Here is an 18,690-nt window from a genome sequence, read left to right as displayed (position 1 = left end):
AAGAATTTCACACTGCCACCATATCTTAATGCCTTACTTCTTGAGCCTCGTTCTTAAGTCTCCCACTTCTCCCATGTCCTCCTTTTTGGTCACCTCCATATCAGCGCCACTCTCAATTTCTCCATGTTTGTTGGTGGCAACACATCTGTAATGACCAGAATCAGACTTGGTCACTTCTTTGATCTGCAGTTTGGCATCCTGGCCCTTGTGCTCAATGGAGATTCGACCACCGGGGGTGATCTGTCTCCATTTGCCCTTCATCCACTTCACACTGGGGATTGGGTCACCTCCAATCTTGGCGATAAAGGTTGCAGTACCCTCTGCCAAAATCAGAAATACACAAAGTTAGTTCAAAATGGAAACCTCTAGAGATAATGAATGAAAGCAAAAAGAGCCTTGGCTCCTCGTGCTTACTCTCTGTGACAGAAACATTTTGGGGTTCCTCGATGAAGAACAGATTGTCGAGCCTTTTGACCGGGGCGGCTGCAGCCGGGGCAGCAGCCTCAGCGGGTGTGGCCTTGGCACCTTTATCTGAAAGGATTTGAAAGAGAGTTAAATGTTGTGAAACACATAACCAGCAGAAAGAAATAAACACTGCATTTCTCATAAAACTACTTTAAAAACAAAGTTTTGTAGTAATGTTGGTTTAGCGTCACTGCAGTAAACTTTTTCCACCGTGCAGTGGAGAGACAAGATGTGTTCATTACACAAAACTGGAACCACAGATTGATTACCTTTTACAGTGACTTTAGACTTGCAGAAGTCAGTGCCATTTGCATTGCTGGCCTTGCACAGGTAATCTCCAGCATCCGTCTTTGACACCTGGCTGATCTCCAGATTGGCCGTTCCACCAACAAATGAGATTTTGGTGTTTCCGCTGGACACGAGCTCTCTCCTGTCCTTCATCCACTGGATGGTTATTGGAGTAGAGCCGGTGACGTGGCACTGGAGGCTCAGCTTCTCCCCTTCACCCACAGTCACTGGTTCCAGAGGAACATCAAATTTGGGAGCCTGGCCAGTCTCTGGAGAAGTGGTGCAAAAACCGACAGGATGACTACAAATACTCACTTTCAAACAGTGAACTGTTAAACTGAAGCTCATCCAAAATCTGGATGGATGCTAGCAAAACAAGTCACTGTATTTCATCCTGAAAACAGTCATAATTTTACCCAAATATAGTAAAATATTACCCAAACATTACTTTAATACAATGAAAGTGTCAGGTTTTAATCTTTAGTGCCATAAGAACATCCCGTAGAGTCACATCAGTTTTAGCTGCATGGATGAAAAGGATCAAACCCTAAATGACAGAGTCCTACCTGTTACTGTGAGAGAAACGTTACAAGAAGCTTTGCCAGCTTCATTGGAGGCCTCGCAGGTGTAAACACCACCGTCAGAGCCCGTGGAGCCTCTGACACACAGCACGGCCATGTTGTTTTTGAAGCTGATATCATATTTGTCCGAAGCGCGGATCTCACTGTTGTCCTTGTACCAGGAGACGGTCAGAGGTTGAGAGCCGGACACGCGGCCCTCGATCTTTACGGTCTTACCCACTGAATCCACCATGGACTCCGAAGGCTTCCTGGTGAAGTTTGGCGGAACTTTGCGCTCTGTTAGTGGGGAAGAAAATAAGAACGAAAATCATGCCATGCAGTGGCATTGGACGTTTGAGATTCCAATTTAAGAGTTCAGGCCACTGGGCCTTTACCACAGCTTCAGGAAAACAGTCTGGCACAGCACACGAGACAACATACAAACAACACAAAAGCAAAGAAATACTAAACATCAGAGATTCTGACCAAAAATCTCCTGTCTATGAAAAAGACCATTATCTGACCATTACAGCGTTGGTTTCAGGCATCTCTCAAAGCTTAGTAAATTCTTATTTCAAGACCTACAAAACGCAGAGCCAGCCACTGAAAACACCCTAAAATATCATCCTGGTTATTCCTGGCAAGCACAAGATCACAGGACGTCAAATTTATTTCCATAGCACTTTTAAAACAACAGCTGGTCACCAAAGTGCTGAACATCCAAAAGAAAAGTCAAATGGCATAAAAAGATGACGAAAGACAACAGAATTTAAGAAAGTAAATATAAATCGAGAAGATCTGAGTAAGAAATAGCACAAAAGTAATCAGAACTTATTCTGGTTTAAAAGAGAATAAGAGGGTTTTCAGGTGTGTTTTGAGAGTGTCTAATGTCCCAAAGTTTAGGTGAAGCCACAGCAAAGGGCCAATCTCTGTGCTGCAATCTGAACCTCGGGGAATGTAGGTGCATTTGGTCCGCAGACCACAGGAAACAGCTACGTTCAACAGCATCAGTAATTAGAACGATATCTAGGAATCAGACAAAGGAAACGTGTCGGTTCGTGCACCACCTTTTCTGACATGACTGGCATCTATGAATTATTCACTTACTCATGTTACATAAACATGAGAATTGTCCTCTGAGTGTTTCAAGTATATCTTCAGTCTCAACATCATGCCAGGCAAGCTGGTTCTGAGAAACAATGGTTTGGTTCACGCTTCCCCTGTTATGCTGCCATCTAATAATAATAGGTGATGGAGGTTATGAAATATTGGAGATAAACTAAGATCAGTTTTTAGACCTCGATGACTAAATACTGTGTTCCTAAACAACAGCGGGTCCCGGCTGCTCTTTTGCAGTACTTGTCTGAAAGGTGTATGTCTGTGAAGGTTCTCAGGCATCCAGGTCATCGTAGTCAAAGGAGCTTGCAAAGAAAAGCGTCTGGACTTCTTTAAGTTGCTTGAAGACGTTTCACCTCTCATCCGAGAAGCTTCTTCAGTTCTAAGGTCAAATGGTGGAGAGTCCCAGATATAAACCTAGTGGGAGTTTCCCCCCACAGAGGGACAAAAGGACCCCCTGATGATCCTCTAATCGCCTGAGCCAAGGTGGTTTGAAAGAGGAGTGAAAGAAGCATCTATGTCCACTGTGAGCGACCATCTTTGAACAGAGGCGGGGTTTACGACACCAACTCTCTGCCATCTATAATCCAGTTTTGAGATCCCTCCCCAGACGCCTTAACGCCCACTCACATCCTGGACCATCTGACCTCAGGAATTCGCATGATAAGGTGGGGCCAGGTTTCACAATGAGCTCACCTGAAACTCTGGCTGATTGGGACCCACACCCAGTTTCACACCTTGGCTCAGGCGATTAGAGGATCATCAGGGGTCCTTTTGTCCCTCTGTGGGGGGAAACTCCCACTAGGTTTATATCTGGGACTCTCCACCATTTGACCTTAGAGCTTCTCGGATGAGAGCTGAAACGTCTTCAAGCAACTTAAAGAAGTCCAGACGCTTTTCTTTGCAAGCTCCTTTGACTGTCTGAAAGGTGGGAAACCTCTAAATATGAACCTGGATTAAAGCTTGCTGCTGACTTTTAAGATTCCTTGTAACTCAACAAAACAGCTCGAAAAATGTCTTTAAAATATTGACAGTCACACCAGGCTTCATTCATTCTTCATTAATGTAGAAAAATGAAGTAGTGAACGTGAGCATCACCTTTCACAGTCACGCTACAGCTGGTGGAGGCTGAACCAACCCGGTTCTCGGCCTTGCAGATATATTCACCGTGATCAGACTTGGTAGATTTGAACAGTTGCAAAGTGGCAACGCCATCTGCAAAGTCCATTGAGCAACTGTTGGACTTGCGCAGCTTTCCATCCTCTTTAAACCAGGCGACAGAGATCACAGGAGTTCCTGCAATCCTGCACTCTAAGGTCACCGCCTCACCCATAGTTACCTCCACTGGCTCCAGCTTGTCAACAAAGTATGGTGGTTCTAAAGTGAGACATCAGGGTGGTTTAGTTTAAGTGCAGATGTGTAAACATACAAATGAAAAATGTGTTTAAAAAAATGGCCAAATTAATGAATGTATGGTCATAAGTCACCATAAGAAAAACAGAGGGATCCACATTTACATGCACAACCAATCATTTTACCTAGGATTGTAACTTGTGCTTCACATTTGTCACTTCCAGCTCCATTGTCTACCTCACAATAGTATCTACCAGCTGCCTCCATCCTTTCAGAGTTCAGAACCTCCAGGATGCAAGAGGTGTCTGTGGTGATCATATTGTGCAGATAAGAGGCTTGGATGAGTTTACCATCCTTTTCCCAGGTTACATTTACAGTTGGGGTTCCAGCATATGCGACCTCGAGCCTCAGAGGCTTGTTCTTTTCGATGGAAATGTCCCTCAGCCTCTTCACAAAGTGGACTGGCTCTGAGAGGGGTAAGTCCACCGTCAGTTAAATAAAAATCAGTGCATGAATTGTAAGACGGGCATATATAATGCTGACAAACCTTTTACAAACAGAAAAACTGAGCAGCTCTCCTTTCCTGCAGCATTAACGATCTGGCAGGTGTACTCTCCTGCATGAGACTTTTCAACCTTATGAAGCACCAGCGTGGCGACGTCGTCCTTCAGGGAGATCTCGCAGCCTCTCCCGTGCTGCATTTCCTTGGCTCCCCTGAACCATTTGATCTTTATGGGAATGCTGCCTTTCACTTTAGCCAAGAAAGACACACTTTGGCCAGGCAACGTTTCTCGAGCCTCGGGCGTTTCAGAAAAAGATGGTGGTTCTGATTTCCAATAAAAAGATTCAAATAAAAAAGATTTGTTGTAACCAAACTTCTGATCCTGGCTGAGGAAACCATGTTTAAAATATTCTGGTCTCTGGATTACTGACCTGTCACATTCATTGAAGCACTTGTCTCACTGGCTCCTGCAGCGTTCACAGCTTTACATGTGTATTTGCCAGAATCTGACGTCTTAATCACTGGAATTCTCAGCGTGCGCACATTATCCATGCTGCTAATGTCATAGTTTGGCCCACTGTTTATCTCTTGGCCATTATGGAACCAGGAAGTTGTTAAAGGAGTAGAACCGGTAATCTTACACTCCATCTCACCAGGCTTACCCACAACAAGGTGGGTATCTCTCAGCTTCTTTATGAAACTCGGTGGAATCAACTTATCTATTGTAAAGAAACAATAACATGGAGAGCTGATTGCTTATAAAAAGAAGAAGACAAGAAGAAGACAAGCTCACAAATCGACAGCGAACACAAAAAACACAAACCTGAGACTGTGAGCTTAATTTTGCAAGAGGATGTTCCAACGTGGTTCGTAACCTGTAGTGTGTATTCTCCGGCATCTGCTTTGTCAGCAGACAGAATCTTCAGGGTGGCAAGCTGCTTTTTGAAGCTCAGATGATACTTTGCATTAGGAGAGAGCTCTTTGTTGCCCTTGAACCATGTAGTTTTCAGTTCTGGTGAGCCACATACTGTTACCTCAAGAGATACAGTTTCTCCTGACTTCACATTCAACAGCTCCGGGCTTTCCACGATAGCAGCAGGTTCTAAAGATTATGCAAGAACGCATTAGGCTAAAGAAATCCTGGTAATTAATTGCAATGGTAATGCAATTAACTTTGGAGTTCTACAAACCTAGAACCGTCACTTGAGAGACCGACTCGACCGCTCCACAGTCGTTCCTCAGCTGGCAGGTGTATTTACCAGCTGTGGTTGAGTCAGCCTGGGGCACTACGAGAGCAACCACATTGTTTTCAAAGGTGATCCTCCTGTTGTCATCTTCTCTGAGAATGTGATCTTTGTCCTGAACCCAAGACACAGTCAGTGGCTCCGAGCCGTGCACGGTAGCTGTCAGCGTCAGCTGCTGACCGAGTCTCACTGACCGATCGACCAGTTTCTCCACAAACACTGGTGGTTCTGAACAGTGATGGAAAGATCACAGATGAGGAGAGGTGATCGCACGTGGCCAAGCTTTGAGGAAATGACCACTAATATCACACTAACCTTTCAGAGTAATGGCAGTTTGGCACGATTTACTTCCTACATTGTTCGACACCCTGCACTCATAAAGCCCGGCGTCATCTTGCTCCAGCTTTATAATATGAAGTGTAGCAAAGCTGCCCACATTGACCATCTTGCATTTTCTATCCTCCTTTAGTGGCCTGTTGTCTTTGTACCAGTTAACCTGGAAGGGTGAGGTGCCAGACATCTCACAATGCAGACTAGCATCTTTGCCTTTTATGCCCTCCACAGGGCTTGGAGTTTTAACAAAGGATGGGGACTCTAGAAAATACAATGAGATATATTAACAGATGAAGCATTCATGAAGACGTAACACGAAGCAAGCAGTTCATCCAGACAGTTTCAACCAATAGAAATACTATGGAGGGTTAAACAGAAAAAGAAAAGCTCATGATGAGAGTCCTAATATTCATGATAGGAGAGTAGGTTACATCGTGTTCCCCAACATACTGGAAGACAAATTTGATTTTGAAGAAAAAAGACACGATTGCAGAAAGAAACAGCGAATCCAAGCTTCCAACACAGGGAATTATCCTTTTCCTCATGCAACATATGTTCAGAGGAGGCAAAATCCACAAGCCAAGTCTCCACTCAAAAGCTGACCTTGAACTGTGAGAACGCTGCTGCAGCTTGCACTGCCAGCATCATTATGAGCCTCACAAGAGTAAACTCCGTTATCGTCAAATGTTGCATTGGAGATCTGGAGGTATGCAGTTGAGTCAACACACATTGTTTTATAGTTGCCTCCATCAGTTATCTGTTGGTCATTTTTGTACCAGCATATTCTCAGAGACTGTACACTGGTGACCTTGCATTCAAAGCAGTGTCGCTCGTACTGTTTCACAGACGTAGTGGGAGGCAGTTTCAGGACAAACTGAGGTGGTTCTGCAAAGTAAGAAAAATATCAAGTTACTATCCTCAGCATAAAGTAGCACTTGAGCGGTAATGGGACGGATGGAGGATGCAGACACATGACTGGCTGCTGTGGCAGGGGACTCTGAAAATAACACAGATATTTCTGGAAGGCAATAAAGCAAAGAAAAGACACATGAAGACAGGGAAGAGCTGTGAAAAATGGAGAAAAAAGATGGAGTTAAATGCACGGCGATGATGGTGGACAAAAAAAGAATAGTCCAACCTTTCACCAGTAACTGTGCCGCACTTTTCGCCGCGCCTGCTTCGTTGCTAACTTGGCAGGAATAAATCCCAGACTGCAGAGTGCCCACTGAGCAGAGCTCTACAGAGGAGGAATATTTCTCCAGTCTAACTCTGCACGATGGCCCAGTGATGAGTTCGATGTCATCCTTGAACCATTTCACCATAAATGGAGACGTCCCTTCAAAGACACTTTTGAAGAATACGTCAGACTTGGGAATAACAGCCTGAGACTCAAGCTCATCTATGAATCTTGGCGGCACTAAAACCAACAGAGAAGAATGATGATGATATGTGACTAAGAGCCCGTGAGCTGATAAACCCATAAACTTTGAATGCTAACCTTTAGCTGTGAGGACTCCACTGCACACACAGCTGCCTGCTTTGTTGGTAACTTTGCAGGAGTACTCTCCTGTGTCAACACTCCCAGTAAGTTTTAACTCCAGCAAGACTCTATTTTCAGTGTGTACAAGTTTGTACTTGGAGCTCTCTGTAATCTTTTGTTTCCCTTTGCTCCATTCAACTGTCAGAGGAAGCGAACCGGTTACTCTGCACTCCATGGTCACCACTGAACCCATGATTCCTTGAATGTTTGTTAATTTCTTAATGAATGTGGGAGGAATCAACTCTTCTGTTTAAAATGATAGCAGAAGATAATTAATGTCAGAGAAAACCTTCAAATATCCATGTCTTCTATTTGTACTGTGGTAAATACACATGTAAAGCTGTAAACCAAGAGTGAAAGGTGTCTACCAACCCAAAACAACCAGCTTCACTTTACATCTGCAAGTCCCAACTGCATTTTGGGCTTCAAACATGTACTCTCCACCGTCTTCCAGCTGAGAGGACATTATGTTAAGTCTACTGAGGTTGCCCCCATAGCAGAGATTATGCTTTCTGCTCGAATGGAGCTCGTTGCCATCTTTGATCCATCTCACACTTATATGAGGAGTTCCAGCTACCCTGCATTCAAAGCTAACTGGATCTCCACAAGTCACTTTAACAACCTCCGGTTTCTCTTCAATCGTTGGTGGTTCTAAAATGCCAAAAAGAGAAGAAGTAAATGTACTTCTTGGTGTAGTTGGAAATCAGCCTAATAGTAGATAAACTGCTTGAAGTAAATGTACCTTGCACAGTCAGTGTTGCTGAACACACATCTTGCCCAGCCTCATTTACAACATGGCAGGTATATTTCCCTCCGTGAATAGCCTCACAAGCAAGAACCCTGAGAGTGGCCTCTTTGTTCTGGAAAATTTGCTTGATCTTCGGATCATCTTGGATCCAGTTTTCATCTTTTTTCCATAGCACAGAGAGTGGCAGGGGCCCTTCCACAGAGCAACGGAACACTGCAGCATCTCCCACAACAGTGGAGACACTCTTTATCTTCTCAATAAACTTTGGAGGCACTAACAGGGAGAAGACACTGTTGTAATACCAGAGCATATATAACACATTGAGTGTGGAGTCATCGATAAAACCAACCTTTCAGAGACAACACCACCGAGCCAGAGCAGCTCCCAACCTCATTGGCTACCACACACTGGTAGGTGCCCACATCATCCACGTCGCAGTCCTGGATTTTTAAGCCCACATTTTCACTATCAACAATAATGTACTTTTGGCTGGATAAAATTGCCTTTTTATCTTTAGACCACGTGACACTGAACGGAGCATTTCCTGCAACTTTGCTAGCAAACGCTGCCGTGGAACCTTTAACGACTTCCAGAGATGATAGCTCTTCAACAAATGACGGAGGCTCTGAAAATAACAAAGCAAAGCGCTCTAAAGAAACCTTTGGATCAATTAAAAATAATAACATACAGAACTTAGCATTCAACTTGATCTTAATTTTCACATAAACAGAGAAAAGAAAACCAACCTTTCACTACAAGCTCAAAAATGCAACTCTCTGTGCCTGCTTCGTTGGAGGCCTCACAGAAGTATTTCCCGCTGTCTTGTTGACTAACTACACAAACCTCTAAAACGGCAACAGAGGTAAAAAATGATATCTTGTATTTGAGGCTTTGGCGAATCTGAACTCCATCTTTGAACCATTTCATGGAGATCTCTGGGGTACCAGCAACCTTACACTCAAACACCTTGCTGCCTCCGACACTCACTAATGACACCGCTTCAGGTTTTTCAGTGAAAAACGGGGGCTCTGAAATAAATACATGAAGAAGCGACTTAAAGACGGTCATCATTTTCAAAGTGAAGAAAAAGGATGAAGCTCCAATATTAACCTTTTACAAAGAGCGCTGCCTTGCATGAAGCGGAGCCCACAGCGTTCTGAACTTCACAGACATACTCTCCAGAGTCAGAGGTTTTGGCAGAGAAGAGCTCTAGGGAGCTTGAAGTGCTGTCTTTGATTACAGAGCACTCGGCACTCGGAAGGATTTCTTTTTTGTTTTTAAACCATTTGATGGCGAGCGGAGGTGTGCCAGAGACACGAAGAGTAAACCTAACCTTTGATCCAGGCAACGCATTCTTGGAGTCCGGTTTTTCAAGAATGCGTGGTGCTTCTGTTGGTGGAAAAACCCCAAAATGCTGTCATACAACACAAGTCTGTAAAAAACTGAAAAAATACTGATGATGCATGAGATCAAACCTTTAACAGACAAACTCCCGGAGCACTGGGCAGATCCTGCCTCGTTTTCGGCCACACAAGTGTAGCTCCCACTGTCTCTACTGTCGAGACAGCCGATTTCCAGGAAAGCAACATTTTCGAAAAACGTGCATTTATATTTTTGACAAGTCTGGATCTCTGTTTCATCTTTGTACCACTGTATCGTCATCGGCAGAGAACCAGACACGAGGCACTCTAGATGAGCACACGATCCTTTTATACCTTCAGTCTCTGTCAGCTTCCTTGTGAAGGACGGTTTAATAATCTGATCTATTACATACAAGTTGAAAAAAACATTGTCAGGGTGACTGTAGAAAGAACTGCAAACAGATTCAACAAAGCTTTGGGCAAACCGACCTAAGACTGTGACTGATGCGTCACACGAACTGTGCCCAGCAACATTTGAAACTTCGACAGTGTAGTCACCGCCGTCGCTCTTCTCTGTTGTTATCATCTTGAGCACAGAGCTCGTGTCTGTGCTCTGTATTCTGTATCTCTGTCCTGACGGCAGCTCCTTTCCCGCCTTAAGCCATCTGACCTTCAGCGGTTTAGTGCCTGAAAACCTGCATTCAAGTCTGGCTGGGTCGCCATGGGTTACACTGATGGACTTTGGGTGCTCTGAAATACTTGCTGGCTCTGCGATAACAAAATTATTCAAAGGTAACTTAGTTTTGATCACTGCGCTGCATGCGACAGATGAAGCGGCGAGCTCGACACAAAGGCAAAAGCGGACGATTGAGACCCACGAACATCGTACAAACCTGTCACTATGAGCACCGCGGCACATCTCTGGGTCCCGGCTTTATTCTGCGCCTGACAGACATATTTCCCGCCATGTGACAACTGAGCATTTTTCAAATTCAACATGGCACTTTTGGTTTCACAGGACATCTTAAAATGCTCGTCTTCCGTAAGCTCACGATCGTCCTTGATCCAGGACAAAGTCATGGGAAGTGACCCAGACAACATACACTTCATGGAGATTTCAGAGCCCACAATACAGGACATATCCTTTAGTCTTTGAACAAATGATGGTGGTTCTAGTGAGAAAACACATATGTTGTCATCATTCACAGGCAGTCTAAATGAAACTGAAATCCTAAACCTTTGCAATGAAAGTGGACGCATGCAGCAAGGCAAACTCTCCCGCCACAAACCTTTTAGAGAAATCTGGCAAGAGCAAGATGTCTCCCCAACATCGTTTGAAACAGTGCACTTGTACGTTCCTTCGTCTCCGGCCTCACAGTGTGAGATCTGAAGAGTGATTGTATCATTTTCCACGCTGATTTTATGTCTTTTGTCATTTCTGATCAGCTTATCGTTGAGGAAGCAGCTTATTTCAAATGGAGGGGAACCTGAAACGATTGCTTCCAAGATAATCTCAGACTCCGTAACAAGCTCAGCTGATTCAAAAGGCCTCACAAACAATGGAGGCTCTACAAAACAGAGAATAAAATTACATTTACAGGCATGAAGAAATAATTCTAGTCTGATGTGGGAAGTCTGGTCCACAGAGTTCATTTAGCCTTTAAACTCTAGTTTCTAGGTTTTCTGAGTAACAGTGAACCTGTAGCAGACAGTGGTTTTTAAATGACTGGTAATCCTTGGGTTACAGGTAATGTGTCATGGGTTTATTTCTTTAGACCATCTGCTGAGGCAAAGGGCCAACGCACCCTCATAAAACATGGACATTTCAGAGCATTTGAATAACCTGCTTGGCTCTTTATTTTTGATTTATAGGGTTAGCATGGCACGGCATATTCAAAACACAAGTTCACACTGTCAGTTAATGCAGTCTGTCCATGAAACATCTGTACGAAAAGGTCAGCTGTTAATAACATGGCTGACAACCATTTACACCAACAGTCAGGCCAGAAACCCCAGAAACCCCTCCTAGCTTCTTACAAATATACTGTTACTGGGAGTCTCTGCTTTGATGGAGAGTAACTAAACCCTGCACTGACGTCCATATAATGCATGCAGCACCGAACATGTGAGAAACCCATGTGGACCAGACTTTAGATGGAAACAAATGTAAAGTTTGAGGACAGCAACAAGAGTAAAATCAATTAGCAAGTTTCATAAACTAAACCTAGATGAAGACCTGCGTCTTGAACCAGGTTTAATCTTGGTGTTGGAAACGGAGTCTTTGACCGGTGAAGAGTGAACCAACCTTTCACTGTTACTGAGCTGCTGCACTGCTCCCTGCCGGCCTCGCTGGATGCCACACAGACGTAATCTGCACTATCCTCTACAGAGCAACTCTCAACCTCCAGAGTGGCCAACGAGCCGTCGAAGGTCATGTTGTGTCTGCGGTCTGAAACCATTTCTGAGCCATTTTTAAACCATGTGACAGTAATAACAGGAGTGCCCTGCACTTTGCACGACAACTCCAGAGGTTGTCCTGTTTTCAGCAGCTTTGAAGGTTCAAGCTTCATCGTAAATGTTGGGGCTTCTGTAAATCAAGAGTAACAATTATAGATGCGATAAAGAGGTTAATTAAAGGAAACAGCTTTTTAACACTTTTTAAAGAAAGAACGAAAGCAGCAGCTTTTCTGCACCTTTTATGAAGAGCGCTGCAGTGCAGTCAACCTTCCCAGCGTCGTTGGATACTTGGCATGTGTATTTGGCAGAGTCACTGGGTTTCACAGAATGAAGTTCCAGGGAGCTGGAAGAGGAGTCTTTCTTTATGAAATACTTTCCCCCAGTGAAAATCTCTTTCTCCTCTCTGAACCATTTAACGGTAAGTGGAGCCGATCCCGTAAAGTCAGACTTTAAGACAACGTTTGATCCCGGGGATGCATCAAGAGATTCAGGTTTCGAGGTAAAGGCTGGAGGTTCTGGAGGCATTTGGGAAGAAATACAGCAGATCAGTTCACACCCTGTCACTAAGCCTGTGCTGATCTCTAATGGCTACTGCTTAACTTGAGGTAATGCAGCTTCTCTGACCTTTGATGGAAAGAGTACCACTGGTTTCTTTTTCTCCAGCATCATTAGAAGCTTTGCATGTATAAACTCCACCATCGCTCTGATCCAGGCCAGTTATTGTCACAGAGGCTGTACTCTCACTGAAATCAAGCTTATATTTTGCATCGCTGTGGATTTCTTTATTGTCTTTGTACCAAGACAGAGCCATCGGCTGAGATCCAGCAAGCCTGCAATCCAACGTGATATTACTGCCAATGCTCCCATTCACTTTCTTTAGAGTTTTGGTGAAGGACGGGGGAACTGCACGATCTGTGTAGGGAAGTATATCAAACATATTACAAGCTCCACTTGTGCTGATCGGACAAATTGATATTAATGATGTTTTATTGACTAACACCGACCTATAACTGTAACCGAGCACGTGCACTCATCTTTTCCAACTTTATTGGACACTTCCATCTTGTACTCGGAAGTGTCGCCTTTATCTGCTGCGAGAATCTTTAAAATGGCAGTGTTCTCCTTAACTGCTATTTTATATTTACGACCACCGATCATCTCCTTGCCGTCTTTGAACCATTTCACTTTGAGTTCAGGGCTTCCAGAGACGGTGCACTCCAGCGTGGCAGAGTCGCCTGCAGTCACGCTGATGGAGGCTGCTTTCTCTAAAATCCGAGCAGGTTCTAAAACACATTGAATTTTACACTTAACAAACAGTTAGATCTGAACTCTGAGGACATTTGTAATGGGAATGTTTTCTAACCTTGAATAGTTAAGATAGCTTCACATTTTTGCTGTCCTGCCTCATTTTCGGCGAGACAAGTATACTTCCCACCATGCTTCAGCTCAACAGATGAGAAGGAAACACTAGCGATGTTGTTCACAAAGGACATTTTGATGTTGGGATCATCATCTCTGAGGAGCTCAGAGTCTTTCATCCATTTAATGGTGATGGGAACTGAACCTTTCAGGGTTCCCTGTAATTTCACTGTATTTCCCAAAACCGCTGTAGCGCTCTCAATCCTCTTTGAGAACACAGGTGGCTCTGAAACAACACGATTGGTATCATAATGTCAACACCTGCCAGACTGTGGGACGCTGTAATGAAAGTCCTTTTTTACACCACTAACCTTTTTGTTTAAGTACTGACTTTGAGGTTGCTGACCCAACCTCGTTGGATATGACACATTCGTATTCACCAGTATCAGCGCTCTCAAAGGACTGGATCTCCAGAGAGGCCAGCGATCCCTGTGACACTATGCTGTACTTCTTATCTGAGGACAGGCGTTTCTTATTCTTTTTCCAAGACACTTCGAGTGGTGCAGAGCCTGCAATCTCACACTCCAGCACAGCTACCGACCCTCTGACTGCCTCGGTGGACAGTAACTCCTTTCTGAATGACGGAGGTTCTAAAGGGAACATACAGTTCGGTTATATGTGTTTTTGCACAGACTTGGGCCTTTTGTTGCCAAAAACTCGACACACCTTTCACTGTTACTTTAATGCTACAGCTTTCACACCCGCACTCGTTGAGAACCTCACAGGTGTAGTTTCCACTGTCAGTCAACAGGACATCGTGTATCTCGAGAGTGGCGACACCGTCCTTCAGACCGACAGCGTGTCTGCCACCAGTGGACAGCTCACTGTTATTCAAGAACCAGGTGCTGTGGAGTTCGGGAGATCCTTTGACGGTGCACTGCAGGCGAGCGGTGCTGCCCTGCTTCCAAATCGTTGTGGCTTCCAGCCGCTTTACAAAGACGGGTGGCTCTGCAGAGGTGTGTGGTTAACAAAAAGCTATTGTGAAGTCAAAGACTGCATTTAAAAACAGCAACCACGCAATGAAAGAGGAGAGATTTAAGTCGCTGTCTATCATCTAAAATGGACACCAGAGAATTGAACTGTGTTAACTTCCAGGACTGCAGATTTGCAAAAGTTACAAATGCTGCAGTTTCCCTGAAACTTAACTAGATAGCTCTTACCTTGTACCTTCACCGTGGTGGAGCAAGACGCACTGCCGGCTTCGTTTGCCACTGTACACACATAATTTCCACAATCTTTCAGTGTGGTCTTTAGGATATCAAGAGTAACTGTCTTATCCTCAAACAACAGTTTACAGTCGGGAGACTGGTGGACTTTTCTGCCATCTCTGGTCCAGCTGACAGTTACTCCAGTGTCCTCATCCACCTGACACTCAAGGTGCAGAGCAGCTCCGACCACAGCGGCGACTGAACCCAGGGGCCTTACAAAGTTGGGTTTATCGATAACACACAGCTCCGTGTGGCACTCAGCTGTCCCAGCTTTGTTAGATACCTTGCACACATAAAGCCCGCTGTCAGCTGCCTCAACACTGGGTATCTCAAGAGTGTGCTTATTCTTTTCACAAGAGCTCTGGTAGTGTGCGGGCACTTTGGGTAAGGCCTGGTTGTCTTTAAGCCAGACAACATTCAGAGGAGCAGTTCCTGCTATTACACACTGCATTACAGCCCTCTTTCCAACATACACAGTCTGAGGGTCAGGCTTACTTATAAAGACAGGAGGAAATTGTTCTACAGGGATTAAGAAGAAGAGAAACAAATCAGTGTTAATAAGTTTTACCTTAACCGAAATCAAACCAACAGGGCAAGAAACAATTGCACAAACAAAACGCCAGCACAAAGACGAAAACGCGCCATTCATCCCCTCGGAGGGGAATGAAAACAACATGAGTTCCAAACTCAACCAGCCAAGAAGAAGGAAAAATGCACTGCTCTTACCTGTGACACTGAGGGAGGCGGAGCATTCATCACTGCCGTGCTGATTGGACGCCTTGCAGGTGTATTCGCCACTGTCATCCTTGGTTGTCCTCAGAAGCTCCAGGGAGGAAGCGCTGAAGCGACTGATAATCCTGCACTTTTCACCCTCTTTGATGGGATGTCCATCTTTGAACCACTTGAAGCTCACGTTTGGAGCGTCCTCAGTTTCACATTCAAACTTGGCAGAGCTGCCGATGTTTATCTCCACTGGGACGATTCTGTTCCTGAACACAGGCTTCACTGTGTTTGCAAAAGAGAGAAAAAGGCAACAGGAACATGTGAATACACAGCAGGTGCTGAAATGACACAAAAATTAGTGTTTGTACTGGAGACGGTGATGAAGTGAACCTGGGACGGAAAGCGACACACAAAGTTATGGTGGGATGAAAGTGGAGGAGAAAAAGTGAACAGGCTGAAGTGATGAACAGGAAGTCTGTGACGACAAAAGGAGAGAAGGCATGCAAACATGAATGATTAAAGGCATGTGGTCAAAGGAGACTGCTTGGCTGTGAAGGTTGTAGAGGAGTAGATGGAGTGGGATGTGATCATGTCACTGCTGTCTGCTGAAAGCCTCAAAGTCCAAATGCTTTTCTTTTGAAAAAAACTGCACGCCAGGTGTCTCGAAGGTAAATGAGCTGTGGGCTGGCAGCGTCCTCTCATTGGACGGCCACCTTAGTGTTGAAGTGGAACAAGAAAAGCAAATAAGCAAACTCCCACAAATACTTCTGAAAATGTTTGTTTTTCAAATTTCAAATATTTTATAACGAGACGTTTTTTCCTCACTAATTGTGTTTATTTCGTAGTTCAATGAGGCGTCACTGGTCTGTCTGCCCACACACGTGGCAGCACTTCTGCTATCATTGTGTTCGTATTTAACAAAGTAAAAACGCAGACATAAGTGCACACGTTCGTCAGTTTTACAGGCCGTGACTTTGGGACCCCTGCTGTAAGCCATTTTCAGTTCTGCCTTTGTGCTCATTTCCTAAACTTTGAGTTTTGGTTGAGGTTTGCAGACAGCAGACGTTCACCACAGTGTGAAGTAGGGCTGCTCGATTATGGCAAAAATGATAATCACGATTATTTTCACTGAAATTGAGATCTCGATTATTTGACGATATTTATTTAACCCTTTAAGACCTACTATAGAACCAAGTCCGCCAGAGCTTATATTTTTTTTTATTACATGCTGTAGTGCCATTGGGAGCATTTCAAGTTGCTATACAACTGTTATAGCCCATATTTTAATATTATGTATGCATTAAGTCCATAGTAACGACATAAATTGCAAAAAAGTGCAATAAACTCCAAAAAAATTGACAATTTAAGAGGTTTATCCCTCAAAGCTTTAAATACAAAAAAGTTGCAAAAAATAGTTTCCCACCACAGGAAATTTATCTTGAGTGTGTTCATAGTTTTATTTTGGAGATACAGCAATTTTTATATACTGCAGGAAAAGCAAAAAAAACAATCCTATGATGCAAATTTGCAAAGAAAACAGCATGTGCATCAAAATAAAATATTTCCAGCAGTGCAATTCGAGTTCTAAGCATCCCAGCAACTATTCAGAAAAGTCAAACATGACCAGTATAGGCTTTTAAGGCCTACAAGTAAAAAAAATACATTTTCCGCGAAAATGACGTCACTTCCTGTTTCGGGTAGGAAATGACAAGCTGATGGCATAAGATGTAAGTACAACTCCTCCGGTTTCATATGCAAAACAAATTATTGTGCTAGCTTACGCAGTTCCGGTTCTACAGGGATTTAAAAATAGTTACGCAAAACGGAGCGTGCCTCTGCCCGGCTTTAAAGGGTTAACAATAACAATGTATTGAATAATGACTTTGAAAAATAATATAAAATAGTGTGCAAATACTGATAACAGTGCAAATGTTTGCAATATAAGAAACAAATGAAAAATATAAACATCTATGTTTAGTGAACTTTGCAGTGTTGCTCTGTGGTGCAGCTACGACACTGTAGCAAAGTTTACACACTGTGTCTACTTGATCCACGTCTGACTGAACCCATAATGTCTCCACACCACTGAAGTTTTTTTACCTCTTTTCAACCAACCGCAGTCACTCTCCTCTCCAAATAACTTCTGCTTAGTTTTCCGAGCTTCCCTCGGGTCCTCTTATTGTTGTGACGGGTGTTCGAAATGCAGAGAGGTGCGCTCGATTTGCCACACGGAGCAGCGTGAGAGTAAAGCACGAGGGAGGGGCTAATAATCGGCTCAGTCATTTTTAATGATCGTTGACAGCCTAGATCGTAATCGAGATTAAAATTTGATTAATTGAGCAGCCCTAGCGTGAAGTTAGTGGATGATGATGATATCAAAGAATTTCCCATCATCAAACCTCGTGGCACCACAGTCAGCCTCGAAGATGTCATCGTCTTGCCGACTTCATTCTCAGCCTCACAGACATACTCTCCTTGATGGCGGTCTTTGACAACGTTGTCAATAACTAGTGTGTATGTGTCACGGTCTTTAAAACACTTGAACTCTTTTCCAGATTTCACCAGCTTCCCATTGAAAAACCAGCTAACTTTGGTGACGTATTTAACACTGGCAGTAAGCACAGCCTTGCCATTTTCCTCAGCACAGACATCCTCCAGAACATCTACGATGACGGGATAATCAGTGATACTGTCCGAGGACTCACTGATCATGATTGCCTCTGAAAGATATTCCTCTCTGGTTTCTCTGTGGACAAAAATGTCCACATGCTGTTCACCCTGGCATACTGTGCCGTCCTTCTCTGATCTAACCGTCCTGCTGCTCTTGGACTCGTGGACCTCGGTTTGGCTCTGAAGTGTTGCACTTTGAAAGGAAGCCCTGGCTTCTGTCGTCAGAGCTGCAGACTGAGATACAGCAGGAAGTAAACTGCCTGCGCTCTCTGCCACCACCACAGAGTCCACCACAGAAGACAACACCTCCTTGGAGGACACTGAGCTGACCTGCACTTTTTGAGGCTTATCAGTGTGCATGGTGCCCGGCTGCTCTGATGTAAGACTTGGCTGTTCTTGGGAAACCATAGCATGCAAAGCTACCTGGAGTTCATGCCTAAGCTCAGCTGTCTGAGGGTAATCACCTTCAAAAGTCAGCGTGATCTCCAGGGGGGAACCTGGAGATGTGATAAGATAGGAACATGCAGCCTGCCTGGGCTCTCTCTGAACCTTGACCTCATGGACCTCCGCTGCCTCTAGTCTTCCAACAACATCAGCCAGTAAAACTGGTGGATTACTGGCCACAGCTGAGTGAAGAGCATCTCTGAGCTGATGTCGTACATTCAAACTAGATGGTTTGGGGGCATAAATGATGAAATTCAGT

The 18,690-nt window shown here is 44.2% G+C and overlaps 1 protein-coding gene across 1 annotated transcript in view; it reads right to left on the bottom strand.

The window, feature by feature from the left end:
• ttn.1 (titin, tandem duplicate 1) overlaps positions 1–18,690 on the bottom strand; it is a 174,911-nt gene that overhangs the window by 124,686 nt on the left and 31,535 nt on the right. Inside the window, exons 40-44 of the mRNA XM_013915203.1 lie at positions 15,321–15,599; positions 1,320–1,610; positions 735–1,022; positions 415–531; positions 38–320 (exon numbers count right to left, since the gene is read on the bottom strand). Coding sequence (XP_013770657.1) covers positions 38–320; positions 415–531; positions 735–1,022; positions 1,320–1,610; positions 15,321–15,599 — 1,258 coding nt within the window. The remainder of the gene's footprint in view (positions 1–37; positions 321–414; positions 532–734; positions 1,023–1,319; positions 1,611–15,320; positions 15,600–18,690) is intronic.

Source organism: Pundamilia nyererei, unplaced genomic scaffold (genome assembly GCF_000239375.1).
Source record: "Pundamilia nyererei isolate P.nyererei 1_Seehausen unplaced genomic scaffold, PunNye1.0 scaffold00269, whole genome shotgun sequence".
NCBI classification, from domain to species: domain Eukaryota; kingdom Metazoa; phylum Chordata; class Actinopteri; order Cichliformes; family Cichlidae; genus Pundamilia; species Pundamilia nyererei.
This window is presented reverse-complemented; position numbering and strand designations above follow the sequence as displayed.